The sequence below is a fragment of the Mesocricetus auratus genome, unplaced genomic scaffold (assembly GCF_017639785.1).
Source record: "Mesocricetus auratus isolate SY011 unplaced genomic scaffold, BCM_Maur_2.0 Super-Scaffold_100021, whole genome shotgun sequence".
In the NCBI taxonomy this organism is placed as follows: Eukaryota; Metazoa; Chordata; class Mammalia; order Rodentia; family Cricetidae; genus Mesocricetus; species Mesocricetus auratus.
Window position 1 is genome coordinate 30,275,914 of NW_024429202.1, and position 13,029 is coordinate 30,288,942.

At 39.2% G+C, this 13,029-nt stretch overlaps 2 protein-coding genes across 9 annotated transcripts in view; one reads left to right on the top strand and one right to left on the bottom strand.

The window, feature by feature from the left end:
* The window catches only part of Eif5b (eukaryotic translation initiation factor 5B), a 41,251-nt gene extending 31,685 nt beyond the window's left edge, over positions 1-9,566 (top strand). For both annotated transcript variants that reach the window (XM_040729274.1, XM_040729273.1), the window contains exons 15-24: positions 2,041-2,172; positions 2,732-2,914; positions 3,045-3,206; positions 4,116-4,247; positions 6,849-6,980; positions 7,076-7,152; positions 7,243-7,407; positions 8,070-8,208; positions 8,813-8,974; positions 9,158-9,566. In XM_040729274.1, the coding sequence (XP_040585208.1) occupies positions 2,041-2,172; positions 2,732-2,914; positions 3,045-3,206; positions 4,116-4,247; positions 6,849-6,980; positions 7,076-7,152; positions 7,243-7,407; positions 8,070-8,208; positions 8,813-8,974; positions 9,158-9,265 (1,392 nt within the window). In that variant the 3' untranslated portion in view covers positions 9,266-9,566. The remainder of the gene's footprint in view (positions 1-2,040; positions 2,173-2,731; positions 2,915-3,044; positions 3,207-4,115; positions 4,248-6,848; positions 6,981-7,075; positions 7,153-7,242; positions 7,408-8,069; positions 8,209-8,812; positions 8,975-9,157) is intronic.
* Positions 9,567-10,281: 715 nt separating this feature from the next.
* Rev1 (REV1 DNA directed polymerase) overlaps positions 10,282-13,029 on the bottom strand; it is a 74,309-nt gene continuing 71,561 nt past the window's right edge. For all 7 annotated transcript variants that reach the window (XM_040729268.1, XM_040729267.1, XM_040729266.1 and 4 more), the window contains 5 exons: positions 12,591-12,723; positions 12,027-12,244; positions 11,783-11,939; positions 11,502-11,604; positions 10,282-10,678 (listed from right to left, as the gene is read on the bottom strand). In XM_040729268.1, coding sequence (XP_040585202.1) covers positions 10,567-10,678; positions 11,502-11,604; positions 11,783-11,939; positions 12,027-12,244; positions 12,591-12,723 — 723 coding nt within the window. In that variant the 3' untranslated portion in view covers positions 10,282-10,566. The remainder of the gene's footprint in view (positions 10,679-11,501; positions 11,605-11,782; positions 11,940-12,026; positions 12,245-12,590; positions 12,724-13,029) is intronic.

Below are 13,029 nucleotides of genomic sequence, written 5' to 3' on the forward strand. Positions count from 1 at the left end.
GTTGGTTCTTTTGCAAGGGATCTGGGTTCAGTTCCCAGCACCTGTGCCAGGTGGCTCATAGCATCCTCTAATTCCAACTGCAGGGGTTCCCAGGAAGCCTCTGCAAATCTTAGGCCCTTGCATTCATATGCACACCCCCACACCGACAGACACACACACAATAAGAGTAAATGTTAAATATAAAGCAACTGTCAGTTTTGCATTTTATCCCTATGTTTACCATTGGGACCTTTTCATATTTTCCTCAGGATATGTTTACTGCCAATATCATTTTTTGGTTCACTCTTAAAAGTGTATTTTAAGCATTAAAAAGGATAACCCAATTAATAACAATCCCTGTTACCCTTTTTATGAAAAAAAAAACATGTTATCTCAAAACCTATTCTTGAAGGTATTTTCAGCTGGTGAAAATCTTTTTTTTTTTTTTTTTTTGGTCTTTTTTGTTACTGTTTCCATCTTTGTTCCTTTGTGTGCATATCTTTTTTTTTTTTTAAAGATTTATTTATTTATTAATACAACATCCTGCTTCCATGTATGTCTGCATGCCAGAAGAGGGCACCAGGTCTCATTACAGATGGTTGTGAGCCACCATGTGGTTGCTGGGAATTGAACTCAGGACCTCTGGAAGAGCAGTCAGTGCTGTTAACCTCTGAGCCATCTCTCTAGCCCCTGTGTGTGTGTGTGTGTGTGTGTGTGTGCATATCTTTTACGTTGCTTACTTTTAGAATTTTATCAGTGTGATTGCATAGTAGTTTAGTTTTTGTCAAACGTGAGTTTTATTGGATTTATTGTGTTAAGTTTATAGTTTTCATCTAATCTTTATAATTTTTGATAATTATTCAGCTATTCCCTGCTAAATTTTCTTGTTCTATTATTTAGCTATTTGGTACAGGACAATCATGATATTCGAGCTACTTTTCTTAATCTTTTCACATGGCAAGCCAACTAAAGTGATAGAGTATTTTTCTCTTCCCAAAAGCATTTCAGTTTTGCTAGATTTTAATGCTCTATCTTCAAGATCACTAATCTTTTCTGTCCCAGTAAGATTGGGTTTTAAGTTTATCCTGTGGCTTTCTCTTCAGGTCTACAAATATTAGGCTTTTCTCTTTTTTTGCCCCTTTTCAAGGTTAGAACTTTATGTTGAGTGTGTTTTTAGAAATGAAAGACCTCAAGCTACAGTGATTTGATCCTGATGATCATCTCATGTTTTTTCCTCCTTAACTGGGTTTTCTGTTAGTTACAGATGAGCCTGCCTCTTTACATTGTCAGCATAGGCTGAGCTTAAATGGCACGCATGATTATTGTTTTTGGTGACTGATTCCCTCTTATTCTCACTCACCATTCATGGGGGGATTATAGATTGTTAAAAAATTAATATCTTCTAAATTGGTTCATAATTATATAGATTATGGATCAGTATATTTTGATATGTTTGCAATTAGCACTTCAGTCATTTGAAACTTCCCACAGGTTGACAACTGAGGGAAAATAAATTCACTTATTATTAACTAATCAGACTTATTCCTAGTTTGAGCAAGAAAGCAACTGTTCTGTAATCTTCCTGACACTGGCACTTGTTATATAGCCCTTGTTCCTATCTGCTGATTTGCCAACTCATTTTGAACTTTGAAAACAATACATGTTAATGTTTACAGAATAATTCTAGGACCTTCCATTTTGCAAAGAATAGTTTTTCATGAACTCACTGGAGGCTAAAATGGACAGCATGTCAGCTCAGTAATTTCTCATTCAAGAGGTTCTGTTGCAGCCTCTACAGGGGCCTTTTGTACAATAAAATGTTTGAGTACTTTACACTCTGTGTGTGTGTGCATGTGCGTGCGTGCACACAGGTGCGCAAATGCTCATGTGTGAGAGAGAGACATATTAGGAATTTCTGTGTTTGTGCAAGGGCTTGTGAAAGACAAATATTAGGAATTTTCATGTTTGTACATGCAAGCTTGTGAGAGGCAGAAACATATTAGGATTTTCTGGATCTTTATAATGTTGTAGATTTGAAGTGTCTCTGATAAATGTTTCCAGATTGACAGGTTATATGACTGGAAGAAGAGTCCTGATTCAGACGTGGCTGCCACTTTAAAAAAGCAGAAGAAGAATACAAAGGATGAATTTGAGGAGCGTGCAAAGGCCATTATTGTGGAGTTTGCACAGCAGGTAGGAGAATTTCTGAAGAAACTATCAGTATGTTTGTTTCTTTTATTATCTATTTAGGGAAGTCACCATTTATTTCCATTATTGCAATTCTGTTCTATCAGCTGAATAATTTTGTTGTTGTTCTTTCATTTTGGTGTTTTGTTGTTGTTTTTGCTGCTTTGGTTTCTTCTAAAATGTTGTTTTGCTGTTTCCAGACTGGAACCCTAGGTTTCCTGACCTTCTTCTCCTCTCTGTCTTCTGTGTAACTGAGTAGTGGGTCTGTATTCTGTACTAGATCCCTTTTCAACACGAGAAATTGGTAAACTGCACTTAGACTTTTCTTTTGAACATCTATACGATTATTATGAGGTTGTGTTTGTTAAGTTTTTCTTATTTTAGTGTTGTACATGGAAGATGGTCTCGTGCTTAAATAAGCGCTTTACCACTGGCCTGCGGTACCTCAGTTCTCTGTGACTTTGTGGAGTTCAGAATGATCGGTCATTTGTTCATCTGTCTGTTTAGCCATCCTTTCAACATGCCTCTTGTCACACAGGGTTTTTGGACTGATTTTTGTTTCTAGGGTTTGAATGCTGCTTTGTTCTATGAGAATAAAGATCCCCGTACTTTTGTGTCCTTGGTACCTACCTCTGCACATACTGGTGATGGCATGGGAAGTCTCATCTACCTTCTTGTGGAGTTAACTCAAACCATGTTGAGCAAACGGCTTGCACACTGTGAAGAGCTGAGAGCACAAGTCATGGAGGTAATCACCAGGCTTCCTTCCCTGCCCTACACCCCTTTAATAGTTTCCTGGGTAGTAGATATGTGCTGCTTTTATATTTGATGATATGCCATCATATGTGATTTGTTATCTTTAAAAACATGTCTGTTAGGTTAAAGCTCTCCCAGGTATGGGTACCACAATAGACGTTATATTGATCAATGGACGGTTGAAGGAAGGGGATACAATCATTGTCCCTGGAGTAGAAGGACCCATTGTCACTCAGATTCGAGGCCTCCTCTTACCTCCTCCTATGAAGGAATTACGTGTGAAGGTAAGTCAAGATGGGGTGAGCGTGGCCAGGGGACTTCACAATGTTTGCTGATGTTCATACCGTACTCTTTGAGGGCTGCTGTCCCTGTCCTTGTTTTATTGCAGAAATGTACATGTTTTTCAGACTAGGACTTCCCTAAGGATAGACAGCCTTGGGTGCTACATGAATAGTATTGCATAACAGAATTTTAGGTGACTAGATCAAATAGCATTGTTGGAATCCAAAAGCTACATGCTTTTTCCTGATTGTAGCCTCAGCCTTTTTCCTAATAATCGTAGTAGTGTTCTTCTGATAGTAAACCACAGCCTAGCTTTTCTTTATACTATCAGTTTCTGGGCATGTCTTGCAAAAAATGGTGTAAAAGTGGAGTCATTCTTGGTGCTTGCTGTTGTACCTAGCCCTTCTTAACTAAAATATAATTTCAGGTTAATATTCCACTGTGTGACCTTGTTGTACTGTCCATTCTTCTGGGCATGGATGGAATGTGTGTGCTTCCATGGTGTGCCATGGACTTCCTTTCTGTACCCCCAGCTCACTGATGCCTCAGCACAAGTTACAAGCCACACTTTCCCTTGAGGCTCTTGACTCTCAGTTCTGGTGGGCATGTAGTTATCACTGCTGGTTACATTACCTGTCAGTATAGCCACTGCTCTGTGTTCAGTAGCTGTGCATTCCCTCCGCTTTCATTGTCCTGATTTTCACAGATTTCATAGTTCAATTTGGTTGTCTGTTTTGACTTTTTGTATGCAGCATTATCTTCTATTCCAACTTTTATTATTTTGAGAAACAAATACTTAAGTTGAATTTATCAACTATTTATGTTGAACACTTTCTTCCTTCCAAGGTCATAAGATGTAGTAGTGCTGCCACCATTTAGATAAATTCAGTGAAAACTATTTTTGTCTCTAGAACCAGTATGAAAAGCATAAAGAAGTGGAAGCAGCTCAGGGTGTGAAGATTCTTGGGAAAGACCTTGAGAAAACGCTTGCTGGTTTACCTCTCCTTGTGGCTTATAAGGATGATGAAATCCCAGTTCTCAAGGTAAGTTCATTTAACTCTGGTAAGTTGTTTTCTTCTAATGCTATGTGGACTACCCAGTATAATTATATACATCCCCTTTCCTTCCCTCCCTCCACTTCCTCCTGTGTCTCTCCTGCTGAACTCCTCCTATATAGTTCTTCTCTCCCTTCATTCCCTCTCAGATTGATGGCTTCTTCGTATTTTACACACACACACACACACACACACAGAGAGACATAGAGACATATTCTCTCCTGAATTCACTTAATGTTGCTTGTGTATTTATATGATTTCAGGTGTGATTACTTTGTATTGCATAGCCAATTTGGGATTTATCCTGGAAGAGTAATTTCCCCTCTCCCAACAGTCATTAGTTGTCTGTAATACATTGTCTAGGGTAGTACTCCTTGTTATCAAATCTATTGGTATTTTGACTATTTGGGTCTTATTTAGGCAGCCATACTATTGATATCGTGGGTAGTTGGCTAGGTTCTAGTGTGAGGCATGAATTCCCTATTGTTGAGTGGGTCTTACGTTTTTTTAGAGAGCTTTTGCTTACCACCAACATATAGAATGCCACCATGTAAACTTTTAGGAACATCTTGTTATGCTGGTCATTGTGGTTCATAGGCATCAGTGCTGGACAGTCTGGTTGCTTCCCTCCCTTGGCTTGCACAGCTCCTTCTGGTATAATGGAAGGTAGGTCTTAAAGAGGCTTTCTGGTTGACACTGTGTCTTTAAGTGTGTGGCACCTTCAGCAATAGGGGCTTACCTTCAGTCTTAGGAAGACAACCAAGGGCAAAAACAGCCTGTGCTGTTTTGGAAGTCTCTGTACTGGCCTGACCAACAACTCATGCCTGAGACTAGTTTTTGTTAGTCTTGCTCTTGTGGTGAGCAGCCTGTGGGGCATAATTTTATGCATGTGTGTGTGTGTGTCATGTGGAGTTGTTACTGTGTGTGTGTCATGTGGAGTTGTTACTGTTTGAGTCCTTTTTAGGCAGCCATACTGTTGAGATACCATGGGTATGACTTCTGTTATCCTGTTGAGGTAATCCTGTTGAGGTATCATGAGCATGACCTAATTCTACCACTAAAAGTGGCCTACAGGCCTGTAGGAATGATGGTTAATTGATTAAAAACACTTTACTCTTGCAGAGGACCCTGGTTTGATTTCCAGCACCCATGTGATGGCTCACAACCATCTATAACTCTAGTTCCAGGATATCTTACATCTCTTCTGACCTTCATGGACAGCAGGCATGCATGTGGTATACATACACATACAAGCAAAGCATAATCTAATTTTAAAAAGACATAATATGTAATATATGTAATTTTAGGTCAATATAAAATATTCCCTATGGCTTTATCAAACATCCTCTTGCTCTTTCCTTCTGTACTGATCTCTCTTCCCCATCTCTAATTACAGTATTCTCTTTCCATATCTGCTGTTCTCCTTATCTCTGAGTTTTGTTGTGTGTCAACTGGACATATATCATTGATAGCTTGTAAGGATACCATGTGCTGTCCCTTTTCATGAAATTGCTTTCAAATTGTTTATACTATCATAGAAGTTGCATAAATTTACAAGCCTGGTAAGTCAGTGACTGGTAGTGTTGTTCGTGTGCTTGTACACATGAAGCCCTGGGTTGGATCTCAGCACTGCATCAATATTGGCATATGATCCAGCACCCGGCAGGGAGAGGAAGTAAGATCAGAAGCTCATGGCTGTCATTGATTGCACCAGTAGTTCAAGGTGACCCTGGGTTTCATAAACCCTGTTTCAGAAAAGGGGTGTGAGGGTGCAAAAGTCTTTTAAAAATAAAATGGACTGAAGAGATGGTTCAGCAGTTAGGAGCATATTGATTGGATCTGAGACCCTCTGGAAGCTTGGGGATCCTCTGCCTCTTCCCCTTGAAGGGAACCAGCACTTTCATGTATGTATATCCACACACAAGCATACACATACTTTTTTTTTCTTTTTTAAAGCCAGGTGTCATTAGTTTGTTTTGATTTTTTCCTTTTTGTATGTTTTTTTTTTTTTTCATTTTAAGTCTTGCTATGTAGCTCATGCTGACCTCAAACTTGTGTTGCTAATATGGTCTTGAACTTCAGATTCAACCTTTATGTGCTGATGTGCCATCAATTGTTTTTAATTTAATTACTGTAATAAATAGAACTGTTGAAAGCACATAGCTGCTAGGTACACAGTCCTGTAGACTACCTTTCATTTTAGGTAGAAATAGGTCACATCCTTAGAGAATACATCAGGCCTGAGTGTGGAGTAAAGTAATGAGGTAGGTGATTTCCCAATTGAAACAATTGAACATTGGAGCTTCCACTCATCTGTGTGGTCCTAAAAAAGGATTTTACTCTTCCCAGGTCATCTACTCTCTTAGTGCTGTTGAGATTTTAACATTCTTCCTACTAGTCAGCTTAAAGCAGAGAGATGAAATGGGCTAGGATAGGGCTAGATTATAGCCATATAGTCTGTCTGTTTTAGAACAGACTGTCATGCCTTCAGTCCTTGTTTTCAGATGAGTCATTAGCCATAGGGAAACAGTTTAACCCTAGGCTGCTTAAGTTACAGATCTGCTTTATCATGTGTAATTTCTTTTCAAGGATGAATTGATCCACGAGTTAAAGCAGACACTAAATGCTATCAAATTAGAAGAAAAAGGAGTTTATGTCCAGGCGTCTACACTTGGTTCTTTAGAAGCTCTTCTTGAATTTCTGAAAACGTCAGAGGTGCCAGTAAGTAACTACCTAGCTTTGTAAGCATGTGGTTGTCATGATGTGTTCCATTACCTGCTACATGTAGGTAAAACTGGAAAACTCTCCTTTTACAGTATGCGGGAATTAACATTGGCCCAGTTCATAAAAAAGATGTTATGAAGGCTTCAGTGATGTTGGAACATGATCCACAGTAAGTATTCTTTGCCTCTGATTGTCTTCAGGGTGTATGGTATGACTTACTACTTCTCATTGAGTGATCCTTGATGTTTCCATGTTTTAGGTATGCAGTGATTTTGGCCTTTGATGTAAGGATCGAACGGGATGCACAAGAGATGGCTGATAGTCTAGGAGTTAGAATCTTTAGTGCAGAAATTATTTATCATTTATTTGATGCCTTTACAAAATACAGACAAGACTACAAGAAACAGAAACAGGAAGAATTTAAGTAAGTGGGTTTTTTGTTTTTTTTTTTTGAATCGTTGCTAACAATGCAGCTGATGAGGGTTTCTAAATACTGACAAGGAATGCAGACAACAAAGAACGACATTTATTTATGTCTTAGATGCTGCATCCTGAAGTGGTGTGTTACAGTTCAGGAATTGCAGTCTGGGCAAAGATCCTGTGTGTGTCTAGATATCTCTGGGGCCTTTTAGTTTATTAATTTTCAACTTGATGGGCTTAGGTGGGAAATAAGCCAAAAGATTCTAAGGGAGACAAAGCCGTTCCTCTACAGACCTTCCAAGTTGGTTGTGTCCATACTTCAGGACTTAAATTGCCTAATGTGCTTCCAGGATGTGAGGACATGGCAGCTTTTTTGGAAAACATTTGGAATATGATAGAGAAAATCATAGATTACTGTTTTAACAGACACGTCAGCAAGTTCTGCCCATGTTGTAAATTCCAGGATATGACTGGCAAAAATGTTAATCTTCAGGGGCTAGTCTACATCCTTTAGTTTGAGCATAGGGTGTTCCTTGTTGTGACTTTGAGAGAAAATGAGAACATGGGCTTCTGCAGAAAGTGCATTCATCTATCAAATCTCAGTCATGTATATTTGCTTTCTGGTTTTGTGAATGAACTGATTTTTTGTTTTCTTTTTACTTTCAGACACATAGCAGTATTTCCCTGCAAGATGAAAATTCTCCCTCAATACATTTTCAATTCTCGAGATCCAATAGTAATAGGAGTCACTGTGGAGGCTGGTCAAGTGAAACAAGGAACACCTATGTGTGTTCCAAGCAAAAATGTAAGTTGCAGGTCTACATCAATGTTCTTACCTCAACAGGAAAAAAATATGGGAACAAGTTTTTCTGTAACTATTGATTCTGAGCCCTGGCTCTCAGTGTCTTCCCCTAGGTAGCTTGGCTTCAGTAATGCCTCATTTGCAATTATTCATCTCTCATGTGTTTGCTTTTCCATTTCTGGATTTGAGGACAACATATTGGAATTGCAGTTGAGAGTACCTCCCCTTCTCTTTGAAGAGTCCTGGTCAAATGTGTTACCAGTTTTACTTGGATTTGTCTGTTCCCTTACTAGATAGACTTACTGAAAAGGAACCTACAAGGGTCATTTATAGAAAAAGTTCACTGGGGTAAAAGTCACCAACAAACAATGTTTACATGACCTGCACAGTGAAAGTGTTAGAACCGAGTTTATAGCAGAACCACAAAGTTGACACTGAAGCAACAACACACATGTAAATCTTCAATTTTTGCTACCATTTCATGAGGCAAAGGGTAGATAAGTGATGCTGAGTTTTGCAGTGGAGATTCTAGGATTACATTAAAAGCTCATCTGTCATGGAGCCTATGGAGAACCTGAATCTGACATTGATCTTTCTGTTTTTGTAGTTTGTTGACATTGGGATAGTAACAAGTATTGAAATAAACCACAAGCAGGTGGATGTTGCAAAAAAAGGACAAGAAGTCTGTGTTAAAATAGAACCCATCCCTGGGGAATCTCCCAAAATGTTTGGGAGACATTTTGAAGCTACGGACATTCTTGTGAGCAAGGTAAGTATTTTAGCAAAGGTGCCTGTCATGGATTTGGGATAATTACGTGATGCTTCTGATAGAGGGTAGTGCAACTGACAATCCATAGCCCCCTAAGTAGGCTGCAAAGCACTGCTTCTCTTTTTCTTAAGTGACACCTGGGGCTTTCATTGGCTCACTCTGTTTGTGCGTTGGCTATTGCAGATCAGCAGGCAGTCCATCGATGCACTCAAAGACTGGTTCAGAGACGAAATGCAGAAGAGTGACTGGCAGCTTATTGTGGAGCTGAAGAAAGTATTTGAAATCATCTAATTTTCCCACATGGGACAGAATTTGGAGTAAATATAATACTATGCTGTGATATTACCAACGGAACAGACATATTTGGACACTGATGGACTTACATGTATAAAATGTTTTCCATGAGAAACCAAGCAACTTACACTGGTTTGACAGTGGTCAGTTCCCTGCCCCACAGTCCAGCGTGCCTGCACTCACCCTCCAGACTTGGCTGCTGTTTTAAAGTTTGCCCTTCCTCAAATTTGGATTTTTATTACAAATCTAAATCTTTCAATTTTATACTGATTAAATCAGTCCTACAGTATTTGATTAACCAAGCTTCTACAGATTTTGTGATTCTTGGGACTTTTTGATGTAAGAAATCTTTATGGGTATTCTTTCCTCAGTAACGTCCCCCTACTTCCATCCCCAGTATTCTCCTGCCATATGCACTTAGCAGGTTTTCTAAGTAGAAGATTTAAGCAGTCAGCTATTTCCTTATCTGCTTTTTGTGCAACCAAAAGTTGGCTGCTTTTTACTGCTTGTACTAGTCATGAGCATTCATTGTCATCACCACAGTTCCAAACTGCCAATAAAGACAAGACACTGCAGCTTAGTAAGCTCTGCTAGGCCTCCATGTTAGTGTAGCTCTCACCCTGCCCTAGGAGGGGCATTGTTCGTAGGTCATTTTCGTCTATTTTGTTTTAGTACATTCCACTGTCTTCTGTTGAAGAAAAGTGGTTAACAAATTATTGGAGTTACTAGAGTGCTTCTGCATTGTTATACCTCAGTGATGTTATCAAGGAAAGGTGTCTAAATGATCCATCAACATCCTTTCAAGAAACCGGTTATAAGAATTTGAAGTGTTATGAAATGTGAGAGAGAGAAGCAAGATGTTATGTTTTCTCAACACTGTCTAGGACTTAAAGTTGTTAGTATTTGGAGATGGGGAATAAATCTCAGGCCAGGATTTTACTAGTGATGTCATAGCTTTTGCAATGAACATGCTAGTTTTTTTTTAAGGATTCACAAAAAAAAAAAAGCCTGTACAAAATATACATACAGTTCTTTATTAAACAACTGTAAACACTTCACTGTAAAAATCCATAAAACTTTATAAACAAACATTTTGTAAATAGAATCTATGCTACAAGTAAAAGAACACAATTATTTACATGCAATACTGACAAATTTGGCACTTTTTGAAAAGAAATGTACAAAACACTTGCTTAAAAAGAAATTTAAAATTATAAAAACTCAGAGCATCACTATCATGCACTTTGCAAATACCTCACAAGCACAGCTATCAGAGAGCACCAGGCTCTCTGGAACATTTAGGTGACTTTCAGTGTGCTTCCATAAGTCTGTTGTAAAACCACCTGAACATTGTCAAGAATAAAGTCAAACGCCATGTTCCAAACTGACTCCACCGACTGCTGCATCAGCCTGGAGGGGAGGAAGAAAACCACCATTAATAGGAAAAGTTCCAACACAAATTTTCTTTTCTTCCAGATGTAGCTTCATGCTTGCTGGTTGGTTGTTTTTATTAGAAGCAAGCTTGTTTCACATGTCAATCCCAGTTCCCTCTCCTCCCCTACCCTCCCCCCAAACCCTCTACTGAATCCCTACTCCTTTCCCCAGGGGAATCTCCAGAGTCTGTCATTTCCTTCAAGGCAGAGCCTTAGCCCCCCTGCCCCCCAGTCCAGGCTGAGAGATGGGTGCCCAAAGTCCAATTGTATGCCAAGGATAAATATTGAACTACTACCCATGTCCCCATAGATTGCTTTTAATGTATTTTAAATCTTGGACAGGGTGCGGATCACTCCTATAATCTCAGCACTCATGAGAGACTGACGAGTTACTGAGTCTCAAGATAATAAATGTGGACTTGGATTTAGGAGAAGACCTACCTATTCAACTTGTATATTGGATAGAACCTTGGGAGTGGTTATTAAATTTTAACTTGCTACTCTGTCAATATACGGCATGGTAGGAACACAAAATTCAAAAAATTTTTTATGTCAATTAAAAAATTAATCCAGGCTGGGCGGTGGTGGCGCACGCCTTTAATCCCAGCACTAGGGAGGCAGAGGCAGGCTGATCTCTGTGAGTTCGAAGCTGGGCTGGACAGATAGCCTCCAAAACAATACAGAGAAACCCTGCCTGGTAAAAACAAAAAAAAAAATTAATCCAGGAAGCGTAAAAACTGCTCTATCTCTAGACCCTCAAAAGGCTGTTTTACTTTTAGTAAAAATATTTAATAAATTACCTTTTCATGTATTTTATAACTAGATCTAATTTTTCCAAATCTTTTTCCTCTATAAGGTCAGTGCAGTATTTCACAACTTGTAGTATGTCTTCTTCCATTGGATCTAGAAAATAGGAAAACCTCTAATGAGGACCCAGTGTATTTTTGAAGAAAGCCAGGAATCTGTAGTTCCCAATTTACAGCTATCAAAGCAAGTCTTATGACATTGGAGCAGTTACAGTTGGTTGGTGTTCTTGAATTGGGGAACTACAATACTCAGCTATGAGATGGGCTACACCAACCTGAGATAGTAGTTATCCATTCTTTGAGCAGGGTCTTCACATCACCGAACTCAACTGCTCCAGCTAAATTGGGTGCCACTGGTCTAACACAACTGGACTGGTTAGGCTGCAAACTAGAGGGGTTCTGTGCATCAGAGGTGGAAACTGAGAATTCTTCCTGTTAAAGAGAGAAAAATGCTGTATTTAGCAGCCAATATCGGGTACATTAAAGCCTAATTAAAGGTCAGCATTTTTTTCTAGTTACCAGGGGTCTCTCAGCAGCCATTCCTTCATGTTTTAGAAAACCGTCCATTAACTTCTGTGGGCTCCCATAGGACCCTGGCAGAGTTTTTGCAGGACTGCTAAGCAGTTTATTTTTCAAAGGACTCTGAATCTTTTTGGGAGAACCAGTGGGATTCTTCTTCTTGTTTCTCTTGTCTTTCACTGCTGGTGGCTTTAGCTGAAGTAAAGGATTCTTCGGCACTAAAAGAAGAGGCATGAGATCCTCATAATCTAGATAATACCCCGAGTTCTCCATTCTTCCAATACACCCACCCTATTATCAAGAGGTCAGGAATGCAGTTACTTTAGATTCTACAATTCCTTCCAGCTCAGCTGTACAATTTGGTACTTTGACTTTGGACATGCTGAGTAATTGAGTGGGTCCTAAAAATTAAAGGAAAAATCCAACAAGTAAGAGTCTCAAAGGACAACTAGCTTGAGGCGAGTCCATCAGCATAAGTACTAACCGGCAAGGACTATCACTTCAGATTCTAATGGATGAAGTTAGAACTAATACGATGATGCCATCTAGTCTTATCTGACTTACCAGCTGTCTTAGCAGATGTACTAGCTGTCTGCTGATGAGCAGTGTCCTCTCCCTGCCTTTGTCTTTGATCATATGCTGCTTTCAGCTCCTTCTGAAGCTCAGCAGGAAGGGCAGCGAAGACATCAGGGTCCACCTGGTAGGAAGAAAGGTGACTTAAGTTAATTCTAAGTTAACTTAATTAGCTAATTCTTTAGCTCATCTGAAATCACTCTTACAGGTCCTTAACCCTCCAAAAGATCATAGAAAATGAGGAATCAGGTTTATACGCTAACTTAATCAAAATGGGAAGCCAAGAACACAGGCCATTACTCTCCTTTGTGCATCTTCATACTATTTATGTGTCTAGTGATCTTCACTGGGCAGTAAAGTAGGCAAACTGTGTTGGTCAAGTGGCCAACCAATGTTTCAGAAGTATATATGTGGTGGTACACACAGTGCA